The sequence below is a fragment of the Gavia stellata genome, chromosome 14 (genome assembly GCF_030936135.1).
Source record: "Gavia stellata isolate bGavSte3 chromosome 14, bGavSte3.hap2, whole genome shotgun sequence".
Classification (NCBI taxonomy): Eukaryota; Metazoa; Chordata; class Aves; order Gaviiformes; family Gaviidae; genus Gavia; species Gavia stellata.
The window spans coordinates 8508987-8535380 of record NC_082607.1 but is presented as its reverse complement, the minus strand read 5'-3'; the positions used below and the strand labels follow the sequence as shown (position 1 = coordinate 8535380).

At 41.8% G+C, this 26394-nt stretch overlaps 2 protein-coding genes and 1 non-coding gene across 4 annotated transcripts in view; 1 reads left to right on the top strand and 2 right to left on the bottom strand.

Moving 5' to 3' along the window:
- Nucleotides 1-495: 495 nt before the first annotated feature.
- On the bottom strand, nucleotides 496-11271 carry RBMX (RNA binding motif protein X-linked). Of its 2 annotated transcripts, none has more exons than XM_059824320.1 (9): nucleotides 11251-11271; nucleotides 9689-9815; nucleotides 9382-9488; nucleotides 3709-3880; nucleotides 2485-2601; nucleotides 2008-2122; nucleotides 1771-1896; nucleotides 1591-1694; nucleotides 496-1105 (listed from the first exon to the last, which is right to left on the bottom strand). In XM_059824320.1, exons 2-9 carry the CDS (start codon nucleotides 9795-9797, stop codon nucleotides 798-800), a joined length of 1158 nt encoding a protein of 385 aa, XP_059680303.1. In that variant the 5' UTR covers nucleotides 9798-9815; nucleotides 11251-11271; the 3' UTR covers nucleotides 496-797. The 2 variants fall into 2 exon arrangements, with proteins under 2 accessions (XP_059680303.1, XP_059680304.1); XM_059824321.1 differs by having other exon boundaries at nucleotides 1591-1679.
- Nucleotides 9559-9631, bottom strand: LOC132318203 (small nucleolar RNA SNORD61). The gene has a single exon (XR_009484304.1). It is a non-coding gene; the product is annotated as a small nucleolar RNA SNORD61 (small nucleolar RNA).
- Nucleotides 11272-16296: 5025 nt separating the features above from the next.
- Nucleotides 16297-26394, top strand: part of LOC104253926 (transmembrane 9 superfamily member 2) — a 34817-nt gene continuing 24719 nt past the window's right edge. The window contains exons 1-7 of the mRNA XM_059824307.1: nucleotides 16297-16482; nucleotides 16997-17064; nucleotides 18389-18482; nucleotides 20224-20351; nucleotides 20602-20731; nucleotides 22987-23114; nucleotides 25571-25682. Of these exons, the coding sequence (XP_059680290.1) occupies nucleotides 16366-16482; nucleotides 16997-17064; nucleotides 18389-18482; nucleotides 20224-20351; nucleotides 20602-20731; nucleotides 22987-23114; nucleotides 25571-25682 (777 nt within the window). The 5' untranslated portion in view covers nucleotides 16297-16365. The remainder of the gene's footprint in view (nucleotides 16483-16996; nucleotides 17065-18388; nucleotides 18483-20223; nucleotides 20352-20601; nucleotides 20732-22986; nucleotides 23115-25570; nucleotides 25683-26394) is intronic.

Sequence of the window (26394 nt, the reverse complement as noted above, 5' to 3'; positions counted from 1 at the left end):
ATCAAAGATGTTCCTTTAAAAGTGAAACACTACAGAGTTGCAAAAATTTGAAACAGTATGAGTAAGCATCGTTTTGCAGCTTCTTTGATGGAATTGGTCAATTTTTTTTTTATTTTTACAGTATTCTGTAGCTGACTTACATGTACATGATTTATTTGGAAGGGAGATCTTTTCAAACTCCCCATGAAACAGTAGGAAGGCAGAAAATAGTATTATCCACTTGCTTTTTCAGGTTAAGTGAATGATATCCTCTATTTTTCTTTATACAAGGATCTGAAGGCATTTTTGTACTGGAAACACTGTGACTTCAAATTCTAGGCAAAACAGAACTTTGTGTGGAATATCCCCACCACCCTCCAAATCACAAGCAATACTTTGTTTGAATGAGATGCTGAACATGTAGAACAATCCATCTCCATGTTAGATGGCTGGATGTTGTGTGGAAGATCTTAAGAACTGCTTGTTCCATTCATGAGGAAAATCAGATGGGAAGTGTGGCATTTCAGGGAAACTTTACTTTGAAAATTACAACACTAGTACACAGCTCAAGTTTTATACATTTAACATCTGCTTTTTGAAAGAAATGTTAACAATTTTGAAATGAAATTAAACATTGGTTTAACTTTTCCTCACAAAAGCATAAAAGTCATGGAGGGGAAAACTTAACAGGCAACAATAAAAAAAGGTAAAAACAACTTTTCCTTTAGTAGTCCTCTGGTAGTAAAGATAGAACAACTTCCACTTTTCATTTTTTTTTGAGAAGTAATCTGTCTTGGTCCAAAAGTTTAAGAGTGTTTTTAGTATCTGCTTCTGCCTCCACCTCTATCGGATCTGCTTCCACCACGGCCACCACCTCTGGGTGCTCCGCGGCTTGAACTACTGTAAGAATCACGAGGAGGTGGATAGCCCCTTTCCATGGATGGGGGAAGACCCCTGTCTTGTCTTCCAACACGATCACGGCCACTTGAGTAGACATCACTTCTGCTGCTTGAGTAACTTTCTCGGCTTCCATATCCATCTCGTGTGCTGCCGTAATCATCATATCGACTGCTTCCACCATAAGATGGCGGGGGCCCTCGTGCAGGTGGAGCACTACGTGAGTTACCTGCAGGGTCAATGGTCAGGTAATATGGCAACACCATAAGTTATATATAACAATTTCAATCTGAATTTACAGAATTGCTGTATTAAAAGTTTACTGAGATGTTCTTATTATAATCTGCCATGTTAATGGTATTTAAAGTGGGGATTGCATATCAGGCAGTGAGTGGACTTAAAGACTCTGAAGGAATGAAGACGGTGTTTATTCAGGCAGGCTCTTTACTGGGTATTCCAAACAGCTTGTTATTTTAGAGAAGAAACTCAGCCATATTTTCCAGAGATAGTTGCAATTCTGAACTGTAGACTTTGCTTCTTTAGCTTATAGCTTATTTAACAAGATGATCAAATGATAACCAACAACTGCACTTTCACTGTAAGGGGGGGAAAAAAAAGTGCACCACTTCCCCCTAAAACACGAGCAACCTAGTACAAGTCAGGTTTTATGACACCTGTACAAATTACTACATGATTCTCAAAATGGATTCTTACCATAACTCTCATATGAATCTCTGTAGGAGCCTCCACTTGGATGATCCGAGTAGTCTCTGTCACGTCCACCACCGTATCCGTCACGATCACTATAGGAGGAAAGACTACTAAGACTTAGTACAAATCAGTGGGATCACAACAAGAATAAAAGGACAGGGAGAAAAATCCAACAGTAGGTACCTATATCCCCTAGAGGGGTATTCATCACGTGAACTGGAATGACCATAATCACGATATGCGTAGTCTCGTGGAGGCGGTGCGTAGTCCCGTGTATCCCTGGAACTGGGATAATCTCTGCTTGAATAACTACAAAGAACAAGAATTGAGATGTCAGCTATAGGTCACACCTCAAAAGATCAGGGACCAAAATCATTCTCTGAACAAAAAAAAAAAAGGCCAAACTAAATTAGTATTTACCCATCTTTAGTGCTATAGCCATCATCTCTTGGAGACATGTAGACATCTCTTCGTGATGGCATTGGTTCTCTGCGTGGAGGACCACCGTAACTGTCTCTTCCACGTGACACAGGAGCTTAAGAGAAACAGTCCAAATTTAACTTAATTATCATTTAGCCACACAGAAGGCTCCTCAAGGCAAGTATTAGCAGACTGTTTATAGCAATTTAAACATACCTCTCTAGCCTACATTTATAATACTTTACATTTCTGCTTGTACAGTTTTAAAGCAGCACAAGAAGGAACATACTCAAATCACAGCAAGTTGTTCCAAACGGCTACAAAACTATACTGTTATGAAAAGAACTGACAGATTAGAAAAACAATACACTATTCCACAGCAGATTTAAGTTAGAATCAATGATTTGCAACAGTTCCTGAAGAAAGACTAACATGCTACAACTGACTAAGTAACAAAATAATTCAGGAAGTCCTTACCTCTTCCTCCCATACTACTGCTACGCACTGGTCCTGAAGGTGCAGATCTTTTAGGTGGAGGGCCTCCACTTCGTGGAGGAGGACCTCTCTTCATGGGAAGTGGCCCTCGAGAAGACCCTAGAAGGATAAGCCATGAACCAATTTGTTACTTCTGTGATATTCACCTGTATGCCCCTAAAGCCTGAACTACAATAACCTAGGTGCTGTTATTACCACTATGCGATCAACAGTAAACCTCTAAAATTAGACCTCAAAGCCTTCCTCTTGTATTTTGGCTGCTACTAGACCCTACTGGCAGAATTGAGAGCCCAGCAAGTTAACTTTTCCATAGCCTAAATTCCTGTCAAGAACCGTCTTTTAGAACTTATCCAAAAGCCACGGGGTGTGACACAAGGGAGAAAGACAGCTGGTATCTGTAATCAGTCACAGCTTAAATGCTCAACAAGTTACTGTTCTCAGAAGACAAGAGCCACCTGGGAAGATGTACTAGAGAAGATCCTACAGAGAGAGAACAGAGGCACTACAGAGTCTGTAGAACCTACTACTCAGACTCTTCAAGACAAGAGTTTTCACTATTTCCAGGGTTTTTTTTCTGCATTACAGCTTTTACTGTTTTACCTCAGGTGCTGCTTGCTTTTTCTTCTAAGCGACAGTTTCATTTTGATACTGAAAAGTCTCTGAATAAATAGCTGCCTCTTAAATTAAAGAATATCCAGTATCAAGTAATGTACTATCCTTCCACTTCAGAAAGCTTCAACTCAACATACTACTATTTTATAACAATAAACAAGGCTTAGCTTCCCTAACTCCCACTATGATCTGGAAGGATCAGTCCTAGAATTTATTAAGTTTAGACCTCTTACTAGTAAGAATGAAAGGCAGTTCCCTTTCCCTGGTGGAAGAGAATCGCTTTTTCAACTTGAATACCAGAAAGCTTCCTTTCTCACGTGCAGGGCAGGAGTTTTGCTTTTCTTTCATAGCCAAAAGTCAAGTGGAGTGTTAGTTGTAGAAGGGCATCTTCATATTTGAAAGCCTTTTCTTAAGGTGTACTTGCCTAATCAAAAATTTGACTAAACTGCCGAGATCATATTTCATCATTTTAATAAAGAACAAGGAGTGCACTATTCGGCTGTTTGACTTTTTTTCCAGTAGGATTATTGTCATCTTCCAATGGGATTGTCTTGTATGTTGTCCAAGTATATAATGAGAGAGGTAAATACATACCCAAGTGACTCCCTCTTGAAGGTGGTCCTCTCGCGCCACTTCCGCCTCTTCCACCTCTAAGGCCCCTGGGAGGACCTCTGCTTCGTGGAGGGGGTGGCGGCCCACGCCTACCACCACTTTCAAAGGATGGCTTGGTTGCTTGTTCCACTTTAATTGCTTTCCCATCTAATGACTAAAGAAGAAGCTGCTTTACTTACTGCTCAGTCATGTTTGTATTTCTTAAATTAAGCCCCTCTTGGTTCACTATTATAGGGCTTCCATTTTATAAAGTTAGAGCAATTCTAGAACTGATTTCAGTCTTCAGTATTAGTCCCCATGTACTCAGCAGCATGTTGGGCCTAATTTCTACAGTACTTCATTCTTGTGGAATTGATGAAAAAAAAATACAGAGCAGCATCAGAAAAGACTCTCAGTGAAAACACAAGTGTCCAATGATTACGGCAGCCCCATGTCATTTATTCTGTAAATGAAACACGATTTATGATCTCCAATTTACTTTCAATTGCCACGGACTTTTGTACCAAACTAGGACTGCACCAGTAGTTACAGGATTAAGCTGAAGATATCTTAGCTTCAGTTGGGGTTTCTGGCAATGGGGAGGCCGTTTAGTACATTTTCTTGATGTCCTGATAAAACGGTGATCACTGAAGTATTTAGAAGTAATTTCAGCATCTACAAAGCAGACTGAGTATGGTAATTCACCCCTCTTTTCTACTGTTTCAAGCTGGGTTTTCAAAAAAGGTGACTGTCACAATTTACTCTATTACTTGCTTTTCCAGAGCAGAGGTGCTTTGTGGTGTGGTTTTTTTTTGTTGTGGAAAAAAGTGGAAGCTTTTTCTGGAATATAGACCTGCAGTAACAGGAACTCTGCAGCCAACTATTATACCTCAAACATGAGCAGGTAGTAAGACATATTGAGTAACTCAACCTAATTAATCAAATTTCTGTATAATCTTTCAGACACCACACATTTGGTAATTACAGCAGAGCCAAGATCACAAGCTCTACTGAAGTTAGGCTACTGCACATCTATCCTGGCAAATATAGTTTATTTGCCTTTTTTAGCAGTTAAATATTTAACTCTGCAATGACAATTATACAGGCAGGAAGTGTTTATTGCACTTCTTTGCTGCAATAAATGAACATGACTGCTAGTCATGTCCTATTCTAAACTGGTGATGGTTGTTTACTGAGGTATTTAATCTATTTGTTTTCCACTGAAATGTAGCCCTCTCTGAAATCATCCACTTTAGTAGCTCATGTATTCTGCCACCATATGTAGTTGCAGCTACTGTTTGAAAAAACCTATGTGTATATCCACAGGTCCAACTTGATCCATTGTGAGGAAAAAAGTTAAGAAATACTAGCAAAATCATATTGATCTTGGCTTTGACAATAAAAATATTTTACTTATGGAAGGTTCCTCAAAGAGCCTTTTGGCATGACATGCTGAAACATTCCAGGTGTGAGAATTAGTACCTCTAATCACTGGAACAGTTTGTATCATATTATTTTGCCATCATCATTCATCTGTCCCAGTCATCCTTCTCAAAACAGCAACAATGGGCTTGAAGCCTTAAGCTTTCCCATCATGACCACTGCTGTCCTCAATTTCATGGCAGATTCCTGACAGCTTATTTGAAGTTTGAAAACCAAACACCATCCCCTTCTGCTAGCATGGGTTCTGAAAACCCGTATGCTAGGTCCAAGTTATTTCCTGTTTTATGTAGGAGGTACAGTTTTCCTTATCATTTCTCCTCCTATTTCCCTCTGCCTTGCACTTACACATCTTACCTAGGCAAAAGATAGGTTTCTTTTGGAACTGCTTTACACAAGCAGTCTTAAAAAACTATGCCTAAGGTCCAAAAGACCTTTCATTAGGTACAAGACGACTTCTTTTTTGTTAACCAAAAGATATTTGTCAAAGTTTGTCCTGTTTTAAAGCAGAGGGGACAACTTCATTTTATAGGTTCTTAGGTGAAAGAAGAAAGGTCTCATCTCACTGAGCAGATAGAATTCACACAAGCCCTCTCAGAATAAGCAATTTTTTTCAATGAGCCCAAACCATCAGCTGTCAACACGAACACTCATTAGTTGATGTTTATAACCTTGATTCAGAGTGTTACAGTAACATTTTCAGTATGATATGGGCAGCATAAAGTGGAGTCACCTTAGTGCTAAAAAGCAGTAAAGTCATTTAAGGTAAGAGTCATTTAAGGATAATAGTAGATTGGCAATCATAAAAACCCCTATACGTGGAATGAACAAGCTGTGCAGCTTTGTAAGGTGAGCCAGGGAACCTTAACCAAACAGTATTAGAGATCTGTCCTGCAAACTGTTCCACGTTCCAACAGAAAAGATTAATGAAATTTGGAAAGTTTTGGGAGTGGGAGAGAAATCAAATATTCCAAAGAAACTGTTACGGAAACTTGCGTGAAACCGCAACGTAACACCACACAGGGCTTTCCTCTCCAATGGATCATTTTACTGTTGATGCTGCAGTGACTCCACCATTTCTGTGTGTTCCTTGATGGCACATCAAGAGGGCTTCCTTTCACCAAATATATTCAACAACTGAAGATCATTTCATATCAGGCTGAGCTTCTACGTATTATATCGCTTCTTCACCAAAAGAACTGGAAACACTTTCTGTTGTCTAGAGGAAGACAACCTTCTGTAGCGCTGAGTACAGTTTCAACTGTTGTTTGGGTTGTAGTATTTGCTGCCAACCTTTTAACACAGTCCAGCTGGCTCGGCAGGTCTACACTGGAATTAAATCTTTGGTTTGTCCCAGATGTTTCCTCTGAGGTCATATTCTCTCTTTAATTATCCATTTTGTCCTCAGGACTTAAAGCAGAAATCATGAGAACAGCCTACTGCACAGAATGACCACTACAGACTTGGGAGTATTCACACTTGTGTCCAAATAAGCATGTGCATTTCATGACATCAGGATGTAGACTTCACTACCACGCAACTAAGGTGCTTCTTTAAGAAGGCTAATAACTTGCTACGGTAAGTACTTCTAACATTTCCTCAGTGCTGCTCAGACATGCTAACATCGATCCAATTCTGCAGAGAAAGTAATTTAAGTGGAAAAATCTCCACCCCCGCTCCAAAACCATTATCTCCTGACCTCTTTCTGCAGGACTGAAATTAATCTTCAACAAGCAAGCTTAGACTAGTCTATGCTTGTCCTATTTTAGAATGAAATATCATTAACCCCCTTTCTTCCCCCCACCCAGAAAGGAGCAAAACATTGAATATACGTTTTTCATGAACATTTGCGAAGCAGAAAATCAAATCCACATTTACTCTTGCAGAATCTAAGTCAGCCTCTTGTACTGGCTCCAACTTTGAATTCCTTTGGAATGACAGAATGAGCAACGTGCTGGCGATGCAGAACTCTTCCCCCTGGCTAGGTAGGTCAACTAACTCCTCACAGACTGCTTGAACTATTGTCTGAACAGTGCTTCTGCTGCTTCTTTTTAAGTGCCTGTAATTCTCATGAGCACTCCAATCCATCATTTCTAAATGGACAGAAAAACTCCAAGTTCTGATGTATTACAATGATCTCTTCCCACAGCATGCCCCAAACATCGCTCCTCAGGTCCAGAATGCAGTCTTTTTGAGGTATAAGCAGTCCTTATTGTGCAGAATGCTTTCTGAAGATGAAGACAAGACACTACCTCATGAACATCCTCCACATCTTTCATATCCATGGTCGAACCAAGCTAGACCAGTACAGAACTGGAACTATACAAAGCAGCACCTAAAGGTTTATGTTAAAAAGGTTGTTCTAGGCCAAATGGTGAGCAAGGATGTCCTTTTCACACACTATTTGCTGTTCAAATTTCAAAGCAGATGAAGGTATTTTTAGGTTTGTAGTGTTGAAGACAGAAACCGTGAGAATGATGATCCACAAGGAAATACTTTCCAGCATTTCTTGACAGTGATGCTGATGGTGCATTCCAGAACATGTAGACATTACCTCAGCCACAAACATTCAATCTCATTTAGCTACTTTACTAAGCATTACTTTCCTGCATGTTTCCAATGTGACCAAATGCATGCCACAGCATTCAAGATTTATAACAGTTGGTGATTATTTTCAGAAGTATTTTCATCTGAAAACTGCACTCCACAAATGCTTAGGATTAGTGACTGAACTCCTTTCAGTCCGGTAATTAGTTATTGGTGCTTGAAGTTACCTTAGGTGAGGGTTCAGTGTAATGACTACTTCAGAGGAAATCAGTGTTTAAGAACTGCAGTAAACAAGTCTTCAGAACTGGAGCAAACTACGCAACGGAGAAATAAATTCAGTAAAAGGAGTACCTTTAAGGACATTTAGGCTGGTACAGAACAGATGTTATCTGAGTTGTCACACTCTGCCTCGACAAAAACTACTGACTTGTCTAAAAAGGAAACAAGTCTCCAAAGAAAGTAACACTAATTGTCATGAGGTTGTCCTGAAGCACCCAGAAATTAAGTACACACAACAGAAAGCCCACTACAACACAAAACAAGTAAGTTTTACTATTTGTGTTCACTGTGAACACTACAGCAAGCTCATTTTCTTATTCCCAATGTGCAAATATTCATTATGCTTTACTGACTGCAATGACTGACATTTTTCTTTCACTGCAATGTCTTACGCTAACAAGCCAAACAGCTATCAAAATCCCAAGTGTTAGTTAACCAGAATCAGCAGAAGCTTCTTCACCTTACATGAATGGCATCTTAGAGACACTGCTTAGAAAAAGGCCAATGCAGTGCAACCTTAACATGACTGTTCAGATTATGCATGAAATAGAGTCTGAAATTCAAGTTAACTGAGAAGATGGCTTTCACTGCCTTAAGATACAGCACCTCTATGAAGATAAGCAGCTGTTGACCATTAAGTTGCGAACTTGCATCTAGCTTTTCAAGCACATGCCACAACAGACACAGATCCCAACAGCCTACAATCCTTTGACAAACTATCCTGGTATTTGTCTCAGAACTTTTGCTCCAAATTCCTAGGTTTTTCTTTCTGAAAAAAATTTAATGCATACGTAATGTCATTTCCTCTTAAAGTCATATTGTTGCACTGTAGGGTATAAACAGGTAAATTCAACTGCTGGCTAACTGTAAAGCTATTTCATATTAACTGGCAAGACGCTCCTCATCCATGCCAAGTAGACTGATGATGCAACTCAAATGTAGGAGGTTATCTACAGATTACCAGATAGTGCATCAACACTCCAGCACAGTAAGGAAGTCACATTAAACCCATATTAAGGGAACCATTAGTAGTTTTCAGGTAAGCCAGGTCACTTCCCTAAAGTGTCATTTACACAGTACTGCATTCAAATATGGCAGAACAAAAACATTATAGGAGACATGCGAGAATGAAGAGCTGACTACTAAAGAGACCTCCATCACCAATTAAAAAAACTAAAAAAGGAGAGTATAACTGATTCACAGCCAGACTTCACTTTCTACTGTCAAACCCATAATCAGGAGAAAGCGATTCTAGCTTCATGGAGACATTTTGCCAAATTTAAGTTATGACTTGCCTCCAGGATCTTTTAATGTACTGTCTTTCCAACTTTTATTACTAGTTAATTTACCTCAAAGATCAATACTGCTGGTCAGTAGCAACGGCAACATATAATTGGTCTGAATTCCTACCTTTCCATTCATATCTCTGGCAGCATCTTTTGCATCTGCTGGACTCTCAAACGTGACAAATGCAAATCCTCTGGACTTGTTGGTTTCACGATCTTTCATCAAAAGGACTGCAGAAACAAAGCCATGTTACCCTTTCCTGTAATTAGGCAACAACACTTAACCTTTATTTAACCTTTCAAGCTCAGAACTTCTTAGAGGACATGAAAGCACCATCATTTCAGATGATCAATGCCAAAAAAGTCATCACAGCTATGTTGTTGCTTTTTATTTTTTGGTATCTTAAAAACAGAAAGGCTTTTCTTTTTACCTTCCACAATGCGTCCATATTTGCCGAATACAGCCTCAAGGGCTTTTTCATTAGTCTCTGTGTTCAGGCCCCCAATGAACAGTTTCCCAGGACGATCTGCTTCAACCATTTTGATTCTGCAAATGACCTATTAGAAACATAAGGCTGTTATTAACAAAACATCAGACTGCAACAGAGACTTTCATACCACCTTATGGAATATTAATTATTTCTTTCCTCAAAAGTACAAGCAAATATTCTTGAGCAAGATGTCACTTAAGAGCTATGAGGTATAAGAACATAAAAAAATTGTAATTTTCAGACTGAAGCAACTAGAAGTAGTACTGCCTCCAGTTACTTCTTCACATTATATAGTCTATTTCAAATAGATCAAGTTAACTTTAAGAAGTGGAACAAAGCACTGATGAGAACTCTCTTAAGATCAAGCAGTATTGGTTAATGTGAGAAGTCTTTCAGGGTTACTGTCTTTTTGCCCTGGATGACAGCACTCCCTCCCTCTAAATCCTGCCATATATGTTCCAAGAAATTTACTTAATATGTCAAAGTAATACCAAAATATTAACTTTAAGGTCATCTTAGGCCAATATTCCAAATCAAGCTGAATCTTTAAATTATTTAAAGTACATCGACACTATGCCAAAGTCCTGGCCTACACAACGTGTCAGCCTGAAGGGATCCCAGACCACCTCTACAGTTCTATACAGCAAGGCCATGGGTAAGGCGCGGCGGGAGCACAAAAAAAAAAAAAGCCGAAGACAAAGCAAAACCTCGGGGTGCCTGGCAAAACGCCTGGCGCCTCTGCACAAACGTTACCCGCATGCCTCCAACCCAATGGCGGGAAAGCCCGCAGCAGCCTGCAAGCAGGGCCTGCGCAGCTCCCCCACCACACAAGGAGAGCGCGGACAAAGCACCCCCCGGGAAGCGGGGGGCCGGGCCGCACAGGAGGCCGCGGCGCGCGCGCGGGCGCCCCCCCTCTCTACCCCGCGAAGGCGCGCGCTGGGCCGGAGAACGGGGAGAGTCGGGGGGGAAACGAGGGGTGTGGGGGTGCGTCAGACCCTCCGCGTCTCCAGGCACCTCCACAAAATGGCGGCTACCTTTGGCAGGGGCTCTTCTCCCTCCCGGCGCCAAAGAACGGCCTCGGCGCTAACCCGACCGCGCACCTCAACTCCGCTTTGAACTGTCCGCCCGGCCCTCCAAGCGCGGCCGCCGCCTTCCCTTCGTCCTCCTCGGGGATGCGGAGGCCCACACGGCGCGACCACGAGCAGAACCCCCCGCACCTAAAATGGCGGCCACCGCGCCTCACGCGGTTGGGACCCCCCCCTCGCCCCACCACAGCCGCACTGCTCCCTCCACCCTACACAGGGCCACGCGGACAGAGGCGCAGGCCTGGCTCCGCCGCGCCTCGGGCCCGCAGCGGCGGGCGTGCGGAACACAGCTCCTTCGCCCACGGCCGGGCCCTCCGCCGCGCCACCGCCTTCCGCGGCCCACTCCCGCCCCGCAGGGCCCCGCTTTCCCCCTCCCCAGAGCCCCCGGGCCTGCTCAGCTCGCCTGGCGGCACTCACCTCCGCTCCGACCGAACTGCAACTGCGCAATGAGAGCGAACAAAGGCGCTGCAGGCCTTTATACCGCTGACGTCACCAGCCGGCCGGGGCCCCGGATGCAGGCGGCGGCGAGCCCGGCAGGGGGAGGCCGCAGCCCGCCGCGGCGCCGGGGTCTCCCTGGGGCCGGCGCGGAGCCCCCGCCGCGGGGCGGCTTCCCGCAGCTTGGGGGGGCGGCCCGTCGGAGGGCTGCGGAGCCTGGAGCACCCCATCCTGGCTGGAGACGGGGCGTGCACCGGCCGGGGGTGGGTGGGGGCGTGAGCCGCGGTCGATGAGCGCGACTTGATCCTCCGGCTCGGAAAGGCGGGCCGCGGCGGGCAGCGCGGCTCTCTTTGTCTGCCGCAGGCGCGGCGGCTCCTCGTCCCGCTTCTGAGCGGGGTCCCCAAAGGAGCGGTGGCTTCACTGCTTTAGAAGCAAAATCCCTCGCAATGGGGTCACTTTAACTTTGGGGAAGTGTCCGTGCGGGAGGTTAACCCTGTTCAGCTAAAACAGTCTCCAGGCGGTTTTAGTTAATTAATACATGTGCATGTCAATACCCCTTCCTCGAGGGCTTAAACTGAAATAAGTGTCGTTTAAAATCAAATACGTTGTTGATGACAGAGTTTTGCGTTGGTTCAGCCAACTCAATTTTTTAATTATATCTGAGGTTCAATTGCAGGTATTTTCTTTTGCTGACTATACCTCACAGCTGAAAAGTTAGGAGGAAGTCTGTGTGTACAGAACTGGCCAAGTTTAATCATGATTCTAAAGTGGTATTAATGAGTCAACAAGGCCTATTTTCTTAGAGTCACCTAGTCTAATGACCACTCGGTCTTTTAATTCAAAAGCAAAAATGGATTTTTTTGTTACCTTCTTAAGTGTTAAAAACAAAAGGGAAGTTGCTTGATTATGTATTTTGTGTGGTTTTAAAACAGGGTAGGTATTTTGCAAGTCCATCTGTCTCTATCTGTTACCTTTTATAAAAATTCCAGAAGCACAGTGAACTCGGTCACTGAAAACTGGCAGCCGGGACCTATAAATAACACCCATTCCTACTCCTTGAAGGACCTTTAGAGTTGGTTTCTACAAGATGTAAAAGCTAAGAAATCGCAGGTTCCTTGAATGTTTTAGTATTTCGTATAGCTCCTGACTTATTCTTGTGCAGGGAGGGAAGAGTGTCAAGATGTACCACAGGTAAATTATTTAATGCACCTGGTTCCCATGTTGAAATCCCACTAGGATTTACCGGAGGATTTAAAACAGAACCTCAAGTGAAGCCCCCAGTCCCAGGTTTGAACAACAGGACGCCAGAGGCCAGTCCCTGTGCATTTCTGGGGATCTGTGGTGCTGAGGGATGCCTGTCAGGTCTGAGGAGCTGGTCTCCAGAGCCACTCCATGTTCCTGTACTGCACCTGCATTAGCTGTGGCAGGTCACCAGGTGGTTTTTCCTCGGGCTTTTCAAAGGATATCCATGCTGTATGGGAGGCAGTGGTGCCTGGTACCTATTCAGGCTCTTGCGTGTACATACCAAGATCCCTTTCCTTACAGATACCATAGCATGCCTTCATTGAGAAGTCCCTAGGGCTGACAGGGCTCCACAATAAGCCTGCTGGGAGCTAGAAGGAAAAAAAAAAAAGCCACCTTTCCCATCTGTATCTACTGCCCTTCTGACTCCCTCCCACAGTTATTTGTGGCAGCTGCATGGGGGGGAGGAGAGGATGGGGGGGGTTGAAGCAATCAGAAATGGTGGTGTACTTTCCTAGGCCGTGTTGCCTCCTCAGAGTCACAGGGGACAATATGGTCCACCAACATATTACCTTACCCACTTCTAACGCGTGGGGTGGACATTGCTCAACTCCTCTGTGACTTCTATTCTTCCTTGTGGTATTCTACAGGCCATTATTTGTGAGAGGTGCCACAGAGTCTATAGACTACCGTTTCTGGCCGGTGCTGTTACAGTCACAGAGCTGCATAACTGTTGCATCCTGATAAGAGAACATCTGACTCTTCAGTTTTTCAGTCTCCTCTGCTCAGATACTGATATTCAACTGCTCTTTGTGTTAGGGAAAGCAGAAAGCAACATTGCTTCACACTACCTCATAGATCTGTTGAGAATACAAAAGAAGGTAGCTCTCAAACACTTCTCTAGACTGTAGTATGTACTTAAAAGACGATCACCTTTCCAGCATAGACGCTGAGAGTTTCTGGATGCTGTTACTGTGCATGGGAAAAGGGAAGGATGACCTTCGGTAAAGAAGTGGGAGGGCACTGCACACGATAACAATGCAGTTGCTGAAGAATGGCATCGCTAGGTACTCATCCAATTATCATATGAAAAAAAGGTTCAAATTCTAGTTTCAGTACAGAACAAGTTAAACCTCAGAGTCTCCCTGGAATGGATAGTGAAAACTAAAGTGAATTGTTAGTCCTGTAAGAAACATGCTAAAAATAGTCTCCGTCTATGTGTGAAGTCTCTGTGTGCTTCTATGACCTACAGTAGTGTATTTGCTGACCGCCTACCAGGCAATTGGAAAGATAAGGAAATGCAAACTAAAGTCTCTTTTTCCTCCTCTGATTAAAAGAGTAAAATATTTCATTGGTAACTCCAGGCTTCATTTTATTAACATTCTGTTAACACATACTGTACATGTAGCTAGATTGGATTAACCTGAACATAATTACATTTGAAACAGCATTTGAACGTAACTGCTGTAATTCTTCTATCCTTTGTCCTAAAAGATATCTTCATCAGGCTTCTCATCAAAACCTTAGTTCCATGTACTTTGCAAACTGGAACAATACTTTTCTATATTCCACTACATGGTTTATGTATGGTCTTGCTCCAAGTTCATTGAGACAGATCTTTTTCCTAGAGGATTAGAGGATATATGATTCTTCTAATTCTTCCCCCTCCTCTCCTCCTTTTCTTTTTTGTAAGTTTGAATTTTTGTAGAAAAATTACAGAAACCTTCAGGGAACAAACTGCAGACTGAATGGAAAGTAATCCCTCTTATGCTTCATTCAGTAAGAAGTTCAAGGCTGAAGAGCCATGACAGTTTCTTTTGAAAATGATCTCTCAACTTTTAATTTTCTGATAGGAAATTAGGACAGTAATAAGAGGTCCTAATATTGGCCCCTACAGAATAGGAAACAGACTTAGATGGGATAACTGGGGAAACAGAGACCAGGAAAACTCCAGCAACTCTTATACAGAAGACAGTTGCTATCTAACTAGCATAGATATACTTGCCCTTGCATTATCACAGCTTAGAAAATTTTCCTTACATTTTTAAAAGTAGAAGAAATGCAATTAGGTATGTTACTTACTGATCCCTTCATGCCTTTTCACTGATAACCATAAAAATGAGCCCACTAGATGGGAGAGGTGGACAACATTCCGTTAGGGTAACATTTTATGATTTTTTTTTTTTTGGTAGCTTTCACCTAAAATGTCACTCTCTTAAGTGGATCCTATGATGTTTAACAACGTAGTTGAATTTACACTACAAACCTGTTCATACAGAGGGTGGTACTTTGAATCTTCCTTGTACCACGCTGCATATTTTCATCAAACATATTGGCCTTTTACCAAGTTCATCATACTTTGGGTTTAAATTGGATAAAGGGTTCAGGAGAGCTGGGGGATGAGGACTAATGAATACATAAATAATCTGATCATGTAAGACTCATTCAAAATGAATAAAAAAGGAATGTAATTCCCTCTAGATATATAGTAAAAAACTAGTAACTGAAAAGATCAGTTTAATACTTTCATGACAACAATTTTCTAGGCAGCTGTCAGTTGATAGGTATTCATAGAAATTCAGCATTTTTCCTCTGTAAAACTTAGACTAGAGTGGATGAGAGCAGCACAAAGTAATTGTTTCTGGCACTGACTTTGTCAACCATTTCTAAACCGGAACTCTCTAATGTGCTTCTCGCAAATCACCTGTTTGGGATCTAACTGTGGCCCCTTTCAGTTTAGCTATACAAGGTGGATCACAGGTCCCTAAGACGTAGCTGGAACTGCCTGAAATGACAACTCAAATTTTCCAGGCTCAGCTGAAAAGACACAAGATAAGCAATTGTTATGCACCCTTTATTCTTTCTCCTTTTGCCTGGTGCTGTCCTACAGTAAGGGCAACTCACTATTGATTGATGAGTTGGGTAAAATTGTTGAACGTGGAGGTTTTGCAGGGGTAATGCAAATGTAATGTCACAGGTTGGAAAACAGAGTGGGGACAGCTTGCCTAAACAGGAAATACAGAGAGGGCAATGGTGGTGTCGTCTTCACAGCATTGACAGCGATGCCTTTAGCGTAATGTCTTAGACAACAGTGAGTACCTGTCTTGTCACGGTAGCACAGAGCTCGGCTTGCAGGCATCGCTTGTACTTACCCTGTTTCCCAGACAGGTTTCTGCAGTCCCCGAGTGCTGCTCCTGCCCTTGCTCCCTGAACAAGCGAGCCCGGAGCTTGGCATCACGGCCGTGGCACTGCTGTGGCCGCGTTGTGGTAGCAAGGAGCCATGGGACACCACGAGCTGGAGCGCATCACCCTGTTGTTGGCCACGAACAGCACAAGCTGCTGAACCAGGCATCAAAAAAATCATAAAATATAATTCTTAAAAGTCATGGTGTTGCAGGTAAAGGTTGCAATACAAAAACTTGGATTTCCACCGCTAATTCCTGAGCTGGTAACATCCGATTTAAGTCTTTCTCTGCTATGCTGGGGGCTAAAACCTGAAAAGAGGTTCTGGCACAAGTCACCACAGGGGACTTTGGGAAAAAGGACTGAGGTGAGCGTGGAAGGCAAGAGGAAGGGAAAGCACCTCTCCAGCGAGAGGGAGGCGACAGCCCGCCCAAGCGTCCCGGAGCCAACGGCGGCCTCCCTGAGGAGAGCCACCGTGCTCCAGGGTGCCCTGCCTCAAGATGGCGCCCAGCGCCTCACCTCCTCACCGCGCAGGCGCCACGGCCCCAACGCAGCTGTGACGCCGCCGCTACCGGCCTTCGCCTCGGCTGAGGCCGCCTCCGCAAGGCGCTGGCCGGGGTAGTCGGGGCTGCCGCCTCGGCTCATGCTGCTTTCGCGCCTTCAGGCTGGAAGATGAGGCTGCTGGCGGCGGGTCTCTTGCTGGTGGCACCTCTCTGTGCCGCCTTCTACCTGCCCGGTTTGGCGCCCGTCAGCTTCTGTGAGGAGGGCGAGGAGAGCGACGGCTGCAAGGTGAGAGCCCTCACGGGAGGGCCCGACACGGCCGGTCCGTGTCCCCCCGCCCTCGCCGCGGAAACCCCGAGCGAGGGAGGGGACGGCCGGGTATACCCCGACCCGCTGCGTGCGGGCCCCGGGCGATGTCCCTCAGGCGGCAACCTTTGCTCCGGGAAGCCAACTACCCCCAGCTCCCTTTGGTGCACCCGGTGGTTTTTTTGCGGTGCGAACCTCCCCTTTTCCCGCTGAACTTTTCAGTCAGCGCCGGGAGGGCCCTTCTCCGGTGCTTCCTTCCTTGCTGCAGCCTCCCGCGGCGGCGGCGCTGCCGAGGGCGGCCGGCTCTGGCGTGGCCCAGCGCCGCGGCGGCGGTCGGGGCCTGTCAGAAGTCTGTGGTAACTCCGCTGTGGGATAGTGAGCAGCGAAACTTGTAGCAGCTCCTGCCAGCTAGCGATGCGTTTCATGTCGGCCGCGCAGCTGTTTTTGCAAGTCTGTATCTTCATACTTTTTCTCCTCCTGCCCTTTCCTGTTTCAGTCACTAATCGAGCTCTTCGTGAACAGGCTGGACTCAGTTGAATCGGTTCTGCCATACGAGTATGATGCGTAAGTACATTGCAACAGGCTTCCAGAAGCGTTTAGAAAGCCTGTTTTCTGTTCTCATTGCAGTAATTGGAACTCCTGATACAGTATGTGTGTTTCTTGTAAGCAGTACTTTGGATGTAGGGATGGAAGAGTAAATCCAGTGCTCAGCCGCAGGAGTGAGATACAAGTGAGTGGAAAGGATGAAGGCCACACCTGTGCCTCCTGACCATCCTCTGTTATTGTTAAAGACAAGGCTGCTGGGTTTCTAATGGGTGCATTTTTTTGAGCTGAGTACTAGATGTAGTGTTGACTGATAGGTTTGAAAGTTCTTCCTGCTAGTCAAATCTAGGAAGACAGGAGCTATGTGTTCCTTGTTTCTGGCAACTAAAAGAAATTGGAAGAAGAATCGTTGTTGTTTTTCCTTTTTCTACCAAAACTCTGTATCTAATGCTTGTTTTTTTTTATTTTGATTCTTGTCTGTGAAAACTATTACCTGCTTGTTCAGATATTTATAGGCCTACTAAGCAATGATACACAATATGATTTGCAGTCTTGCTGTTGGGTATACAGAAAAGAGAAACTTGCCAGTGTTGTAGGTCTTATCCTGTGCAATGCAATGGTAGCAGCAAGACCAGAGACTAGCTCGAAAAGCCCACGGCGTCTTTATTTGTATTAAACTTTATGGAAGCCAATGAATTTTGGACCACTTATTGAGGAAAAGTACTTATTCATCAAAGATAAGTGATTTTTTTTTTTCCCATAAGCTACTGCTACCCATGTTTAAATAACAAAGATCCAGAATGCTTACATTCCGTCTCCTATATTCAGCTGTTTCAGACTGTATGTAGTTGAAAAGAATTGGTGTATGGCATTTGGCAATGTGGCACATTGATATTAAAGCACTTCCCTTCTTTGGAACATGTTTCGCATTAAATATTATTTGTAAAGACTCCTTTGAGAAAGGGGTGTAGTTATTTTTCTGAAACTTTTTTGCAAGAGAAATGGACAGTCAGTAGCATAGTCTTTTTTTCTTAATATGAAACATTCTATTATTCATTTAAATTGCCATTTGAAAAGGGTGCATGGACGAAGCATCATGCATTTTGTTAAAAGATACTTCAGCTGTGATATGTCTTGGTTGAAATTGATATCAAAATAGAAATATTTCTATATATGCCAAATTTCTTTGCAAAGGCTCTCAAATTTTTACTGACAGTGTCTGACCTGCCAAAAGAAGCGTAAAAACTGCCATGTTAAGGACATAACTTAAGAATTTGTTTTAGGCTGATATTTACGGTTGTATGTCAACTAACAATTAAATGTAAACTTTTCCACTTTTTTCCAGTTTTGACTTCTGTCAAGATAAGGAAGAGAAAAGACCATCAGAAAATCTTGGACAAGTGCTGTTTGGGGAGAGAATAGCATCATCTCCGTATAAGGTTATTTTATCCCTTGAGGTTGATCCTGTTTAAATTTGATAGCTGTCATTCTGATGACTGTAATCCGTAGACATAGCTGAAGATTTGATGATTGTGTGATTTTTTTTTTTTTTTAATATAAGCTTTATACTGTTTATGTAATAAAACCAAAACCCCTCCCACCCGCCACCCCAAAGGCATCTTAGGGTGGCTAATTAAAGTTAGGCAGCTGAGCCAGTAATCACTCTTCTTTTCTGTTCCTCTGTGGTAGAGAAATCCAGAAACTGTATCTTAAGCAGTTCTCTAACAGATGGGTGGGTAGTGTGTTAGGTGATCTGAAGCCATAGGTTTTTAAATGTACTATTGGAGGCTGTAAGCTGGTGTTTCAGGAACCATTTCATATACTTGGTTGTACTATTGGGCAACTTCCAGAGTGGGAAGGGGAAGCCAAGTTGGGGCTTGCTTCCAGCTTTTCCCTGCTTGTACACACTTAACATCTGTTGTCCAAAACCAAATTTTTCATTGTTGATTCATGTCACTTGAAATCTTCTGTAAAATAAATGTATGGAAGTATTTTGTAGACTAGGTATGTAATATTTTTCTGCCTCATGCCCTGCATTAGCGATGACCAGATGTAGCGTCTCTAAAAAGCTGTACAATCAACTTGGGAAAATTATTAGCGGTAAAGGAAGTATGGTTAAACACTGGCTTCTAATGCTTGAAAGCTGCATACTGTTCAAGTGCAGCTTCCAGGCTGGGATTTGCTGGTGAAACTGGAAACTGGGCTACGTTTGTGTGTGAGGATTGCTAGATAATCCAAATCCCTGTGGGAAAAAGAGTCGGCAGAGTTTGAGTCTACTGCTGCTCAGTCATTAGGGACCTAGTCACATCTTTTCATAGGACTGTTAATGAGGTGATGCCTCCTTCCTTGTGTAGACTGCTCCTAGAAGTCTTTTTTTCCTTGACCCTCTGAGCTAATGTAATTTTAAGTCTTACGACTGATGGCCAAAGAAGCTTTTAAATATGTAGCATGATGGGTCAATTGGGCTGGGTACCCATGGACTAGATTAAGTATTGTAATAATTAGGTGTTTGAAATGGCTGCACACTACAGTAATTAGAAAATGCTGTTATTAGTTAGCACTTGGGCCTTGATAACGTTAGAATTTTCAGTCATGTTTTAAGTATGTTAGCTCACTAACAGGTAAACCCTAACTGGGTTGGAACAGAAGTTTGATCACAAATGTGAGCCTGTTTGTGTTAGGTGGTGTCTGCACTTGAAGCATAGATGCTGTGCAACGTGTTGCGTTTTTGGCAGCCTTGTCTAGTAACTGAGTCGTCGTGGGGAAACGCAGCTAAAATTGACATGAAACGTTCAAAAAAGGTGTAGTTAAAAGTCTGATTTAGCAGATGATGAAATTACCAAAATGAAACAAACTGGTAAAAGAAAAAAACAATACCTTTTCTACTCATTTTCAAATATCAGTCCTCAAGGTGTATCTGGAGGTACTTTATCTGGGCTGTTGAAGAGATTATCTGGGCTGTTGAAGAGATTTTTAGCAATGCGAAAGGGGATTGCTGGTGCTGGATATATATAAATCTTGACATTTAGGTTAAAGCTGTTATATGGGAAATTCTGGCTTGAGATACTTTACTTCCTTGCTATAAAAGCTTCTAAAAAAGTTAACTTTACTTGAAAAAAAGACTCTAAAAGATTTTTGAAGCAAAACTGAAATTAGTCTTTTTGTGTGCTTTTTTAACAGTTCACTTTTAAAAAGCAAGAAACATGCAAGAAGGTTTGTACAAGATCATATGACCCAGCAAACAGCGCTGATAAAAGCAAGCTGGCTTTTTTGAAGAAAGGAATGCAGTTGAATTATCAGCATCACTGGTAAGCTGAGATGTGTGTTTCACTGGTAAGCTGAGATGTGTGCTTGAGGTTGGGGGGTGTTTTTGCTGCTTTTTGAAATTGTTATTTATGTTCTAAGTGGTTGCTTTTTTCCTTCTGTGTGATGGTTGTCCTCTGTTGTGCATCTTGTAGGTACTACTGAAAACTGTGTGCATTATGTGAATGTTAAATGTCAATGTGAAATAAGGTGCATGCCTTTCTGAGGACGTGTTCTTTGATGATTTCTGTCTAGGATTATCGATAACATGCCTGTAACATGGTGCTATGATGTGGAAGATGGACAAAAATACTGTAATCCAGGATTTCCAATAGGATGTTTTGTTACTCCAGATGGTAGAGTTAAAGATGCTTGTGTTATAAATGTAAGTGGTGGAACTTTTTTTGTTAGTATAGCAGATGTAATTTCATTTACAGTTTTATTTTTAAGCTTTCTTTTCCTGAGAAAGAACAGATACCCTTGTAAACACAGTTAATGTTCAGAATGTGGGCATTGACAAAGCTGAATGCTGCTTCTGATACAGTGGTCCAAAAAAAAAAAGTTCATTTAGATCTTTTGACCAATATAGATAAAGCTATAAAACAACTGTATTGGTGTCTAAAAGCCTTGAAAAATGAGGTTTTGTTCTGAGTCCGTCCTTGTACCTATTCATTCTTTGTCCATGTCATATTCATGTGCAAGACCTTCTTTTATCGATTTCAGATAGAAGCTTTCTAGTGAAGACCTAGAAATGAGCACTGTGTTCTAATTGCAAAAGTTATGTCTAGCACAGTTTACAAGTTAAATACGTCAGGGTTTTCCCAGATGGCTGGAAGATAACAAACACAGCTGTGACAGGGAAAGAATTATATTGACAACAATTTGAAATGTGTCAGTCATCCTGGGAGTTCCATGGTGAACTAGTACAGTTACAGATTACAGTGATACGGTTTTCTGTCTCCAGGGGTGAGGGACCACACTCCTCTCAGTGAGGAGAGAGCACTCTGCTTTACCACATGACTTACTGCTTGTGTGCAGTGCAGTCACTTCATTTGTATTCAGCAGGTCTGATGCTTCTTGGAAGTGATGCATTTATCATGCATGTTCAGTTTACTCTGTTTACAGTCGCCTTCCAATAGGTTACTCTTCAGGCTCCCTAGACTATTGAAAATGGTCTGTGAATTGAATAACCTGTTCCAGTTAAGTGTTCAACTTTATTACTTTGTATGTGAGGTTGTTCTTAAGTTAAATTGATACTGGTGTATGTTGTATTGGAAGCTGTCTGGTACACAGAAAACAGTTGTAGCGAAGCCAGCAACTTGGATGAAAAGTTGTTGGTTTTGGTTTTTTGGTTTTATTTAGGAGGGGGCCTTCATACGTAGGCATCAATGGTTCTATTTCTTGTTGAGTGCTTAGGGAGCTTGTACTGTGTATCCATGAAGTGTTGTGCAAATCGTGTGCCAGCTGCGGTGTGGATGCTCTGTCAGTGTAGCTGTCATACCCAGTGTCAATTTTAGTCTGTGAATTCTAATTGAGATGAGCATGCTGCATGGCATAGTGCTAGAGGGATGATTGTTACATGGGCAAATAAGAATGTGGCACCATGGGTATGTCTGTAATCTCTGGGCTGAGTTGGGGAATGTCGTTCTCTTTTAGAAGTATACCCAAATACCTATTCCAGCAGACATAATTATATCTTTAAAAATGGGGGCAGGAACAGGGTTGTTATCATGCTGTGGCACAGCTACATTTCATCCTCGCATTTATGCAACTGGTGAGCTATATTATCGCTTTAACTTCTACTTTGGAAATGGAGGAAGCAGGTATCAAAAGATGGGGTTATAGTACGACACAGGTATGATTCTAGTCTTCTCCTGACGGGAATCTTGATCATAGTGAAAGAAGAGGAATCCAGATACATTCAGTGCAAGACACCTTCATATTTTGCTGGGAGGGCACAAGGGACGGAATTTGTATGGCAGTTGGAAAATGGCTAATATATACAATAAATAAAGGAATTTTTTTACTTGGAAACTCAACTAGCAGTCTGTCATCCTGGTCCCCTAATTCAAATTAAAGTTTTTTTTGAACAATGCCAGTGTTGAGGAGAAAAGAAAATCCAAGTCAATTTAATTGACTGTGGTATCATCTGAGCTTCTTTGTAATTCCAAATTCTGAAAGCGTAGGAATGACAAAGCAGAATAGCTACTGAAAGGGAAAGGTAGTTTTTTGAAGCAGAACCTGTTTTCTAAGCTTCGGTAGCTGGAGTGTCTACCAGGAAGACTGTGTGGGGAGGGGGAGAAATGGTGAATCTGAATTACTTGTACCTTGAATAAATACATCTTTGAACTTGTTTTGGCAGCTTTTTGTGGTAAATACAAAAATGGTGTCAAATACACTTAAATTTTACTAGTAACACAGATGTGATACTTCATTATGTGGGTTTGTATTTATATAATACAATATAATGTATAGAAAAATATAAATATTTTTTACAGGTATATTAAAAAAAGTGAGTGTTGAAGTATTTCCCCTTCTTTCTTGCTCCTTCATTGGACAGTAGTCTCATTTTAAAGTTCTTGACTGCTTGCGCCCTCTCCTGTTGGAGAAGTTTCTCAATCTCTTGATGATACTTTGTAGTCGGAGTTTAACAAGAAGAACACTTTCTACCTCTTCAACCACGTTGACATAACAATCATGTACCATAGTGGGAAGGATGAAAACTGGCCTGGTGCAAGACTGGTGATGGCGAGACTGAGACCGCAAAGGTAATTGTGCATTAAAGTAGCAAGTTCTACTACTGGGGAGTCCTAACAGTAGTTGTAAACTTAGAAACGATACTCGGTGTCAGTAAGTTCTGAGGAACTCGTTATTCTGAATTCTGATAAAGCTTTCAGTATACTGGTTCATGGCTGGAACTGTATTTACAAAGAGTAGTTCCACGACTGTAAATGTCATTTAACTGTGCTTTTAAAATGTTCCCTAAAGTCCCTCCTGATGGAATAACTGCTTACACAGACTCTTAGAACCTGACACAAACATTAGAAGCTTTCTCGTGTTTTTATTGATTTGCATCTGGGTGTTCATTACTTTCTTTTTAAAAAGACCTGTTTTCAGATACACTGAGAAACATCCTTTAACTGAGTGACAGTTTCCCATGTCATCTCTCTTATTGTTGCTGCATTGCCTCCCAAATTTACTTTGTGTGAGTGTACAGTATTTGTACCGGTGTACTTTTTTCTGTGTTAGTTTGGATACTGAGGTATAGGTGGAATACCAAGTTAATACTGGGATTCAGAACAGCAGAAGACAATGACTAATTTCCTAAGAAGTCTAACTTATTTTCTTAAACAGTACCTTCTTAGTTTCTGTGTGAACCAGAGAGGAGATGCAACAATTCAGAGGTCAGAAACAGACTGAAGCAATTACTTTGACCTCTTGTCAGTCTGTTCATGCACAGTTCATACTTACCTATACTTGAAAACTGCAGTCTGTTTATAAAATTTCAAAGTAGGTTGCTTTTTTTTTTAGCTAAACTCTTCTCTTTTCTACAGAGATTAAGTACATTCTTAATTACACTACCAGAGTTTCTCAAGTCATACAGACATGTATGGTACAACATTACTTGGGTATACTTGTTTTTTCTGTTGCAATGGTATAGTGTGTGTTTAGTGAATTATACTTGCTATGCAAGTTTACTCCTTCCATTTACATCTGCTCTGAGATGGTGGCAAGAAGATTCTACCATCCTTCTCCATTTTTGATTAACACTTTATCAGTTGCATCCTGAATGGTTGAAGAATGAGAATTTCTTTTCTCTAGTAATGCAGACCAGAAGGGGGCACAGTTAGGTTGCACATAACCTGAATTTTGTTGTTTTCTGACCTGGTGTTCTGCTTGGCACTTTACTTCAACCTTGAAGCTCTCCTGATTTGTGGTTGGAGTACCCTAGGCCTTTCATGAAAGTTGTTATTGTCTTGTGGCTTGACTTAGTTGTTGACATATAATAAACAATTCTACCTTACATACATTATCTACACTGGGAAAATACAGCTTGCCCAAGAGGGTATGAGAGGGAAGCTATTTTCCTGTGTTAGAGGCGGTTCACAGGAATGAATTGAAGCAAACTTAAGGTTTCTTTGACTTTGTGCTTCTATAGCTGCAGTATTTCTAAGGTACTGCAGAGAAGGGTTTTCGTATTTGAACTTCAGAATGTAAAATGCTGTTCTGAGTTGTTCTGCATTTTTCAGAGTACACAAGACTGACGAGAGGTGAAATTAGACCACTTGTATAGGAATGGAAAATGGAAAGGTTGCCACAGTCATTTCTTTTGCCCCAGTGTAAAATGACAATAGTAATAAAAAAAAAAAAGACACTCCCGAATGCACCAAAATAAAATAAACACCCTTCTCCCTATGAAACTTGAGGGAAGGTGAGAACTTCTGGGAGATTGCTAAGAAATTCTCTGTCTTCCTTGCTGATGAGCACACATTAAGGTTAAGTCCCTCACCAATAATGCAGTCTTGTTAAATTGTGGAAAGGCGGTATAATGGCAGAGAAAGGGTATTTTGTGTTAAAACTTACCGTCTTACCAGGTAGAGTTCTCCAGAATTTCCAGCCCAGTTAATCAAGCAGCATTTTAGCTTAGGATTAGGACTTCGTTCTGATCATGGCAGAAAAGTGGGTAGGGTGAAACCATGTTTCATGACCTTGAGAGGTCTGCGGTTCTTGTCTCCCCGATGCTTAGCGAACAACTTTACCTATAATGTTCTCAAATGTCTAGAAGTGTGAACAGATACTGTCTGAATGTAGGATAATGAATCCAGGATCTAAATCCCTAGGATGCTTTCTGTGGAGTTTTTAGCTCTCGCCACGAGTGCTTGTGAGAACTAGTGTTCAGTTCTGGTGTGGCTTTAAGGCTGTTACAGAAATTCTGAATAATGATACCTAATTATATACATTATTCTATTTTTCTCATGTTATCTCTAGCTACAAACATAAGTATTAATAAAAATACCTTTTAAGATCTTTGACCTTTGTTGGTAGAAGAACAGAAAAGCAGGTTCTCAAAGAAGTTGAATAGCTGCTACGAAATGGTATACACAGCTCTCCTTGTTTGTTTTTTTAATAAAAACTTGTTTTAATTACCTTAGAAAAAAATTTGTGAAAATTCACCCTGTAGAGCATATACAATTTTATTTCACTTTTCCCCCCCGCCCCTCAGCTACAAACATACAGATGAGAACAACTTAAGTTGTGAAGGTCCACCTATGGAGATTCCTGGAGAATTCACCAATAAACTGAATTTGATCTACACTTACTCTGTGACGTTTGAAGTAAGTATCGAATCTGTTACATGAATATGTAATTCCCCAAAAGAATGAAATCAAAACAACTGGATAATTTGCTAATAGCCATAATTGGATTAAAGCAGTGTTAATTCAGTAAGGATGGTCTTGTGAAGCAGTTTTCCCAAAACCTGTTACTTTTGCATTACTGTAGTTTAAGTGACACTTAAGATGTATAAATAAAGACTTTTTTTGCCCTGTTTTATTCCTAATGGAAAGGTAGTAGATTGAATAACTGCAAGAGTTGTCTTCCTTGAGGTGTGCTCTATGTTTTCAGAGTTCAGTCAGGGTACTGAGAGTCTCATGCTGAAGAAATGTTTATATTATATTTGGAGACGCTTTTGTGTTAAATGTTGATTGTAGCATATTGTAAAGCTGTTTTGTCTAGTGAGGTTGCAGATTTTGTCTCATCTTGTATTGCTTTTATTTTATTCACTAGCTTTTTTTTGAGTAGGTGGCCATTCATCTTCTAGAGTTAATACTCCAACGTTTACAAATACTCCAATGCTTTATTCAGCCTGTTACGACTTAGACAGGAGGAAATTAGGCTTTCTTGCAACTGGGTCTTTACCCCAGCGTGGAAAGTGAGCCTCCTGCGGGGGTGAGAATAATTTGATTCAAGCTACTTCAAACCTTGCTACCTTGGTTCCAGTCTGTCCTGGAAGCACGGTTGTTTTTTCTGATGTAAGATGCCAATCTT

Coding starts and splice junctions, on each gene's coding strand:
- RBMX (XM_059824320.1), bottom strand. CDS start 9,797: ATGGTTGAAGCAGATCGTCCTGGGAAACTGTTCATTGGGGGCCTGAAC. Junction 2,602..3,708: donor TTCAAGAGGGAGTCACTTGG/GTATGTATTTAC, acceptor TTATCCTTCTAG/GGTCTTCTCGAGGGCCACTT. Junction 1,897..2,007: donor GGCTATAGCACTAAAGATGG/GTAAATACTAAT, acceptor TGTTCTTTGTAG/TTATTCAAGCAGAGATTATC.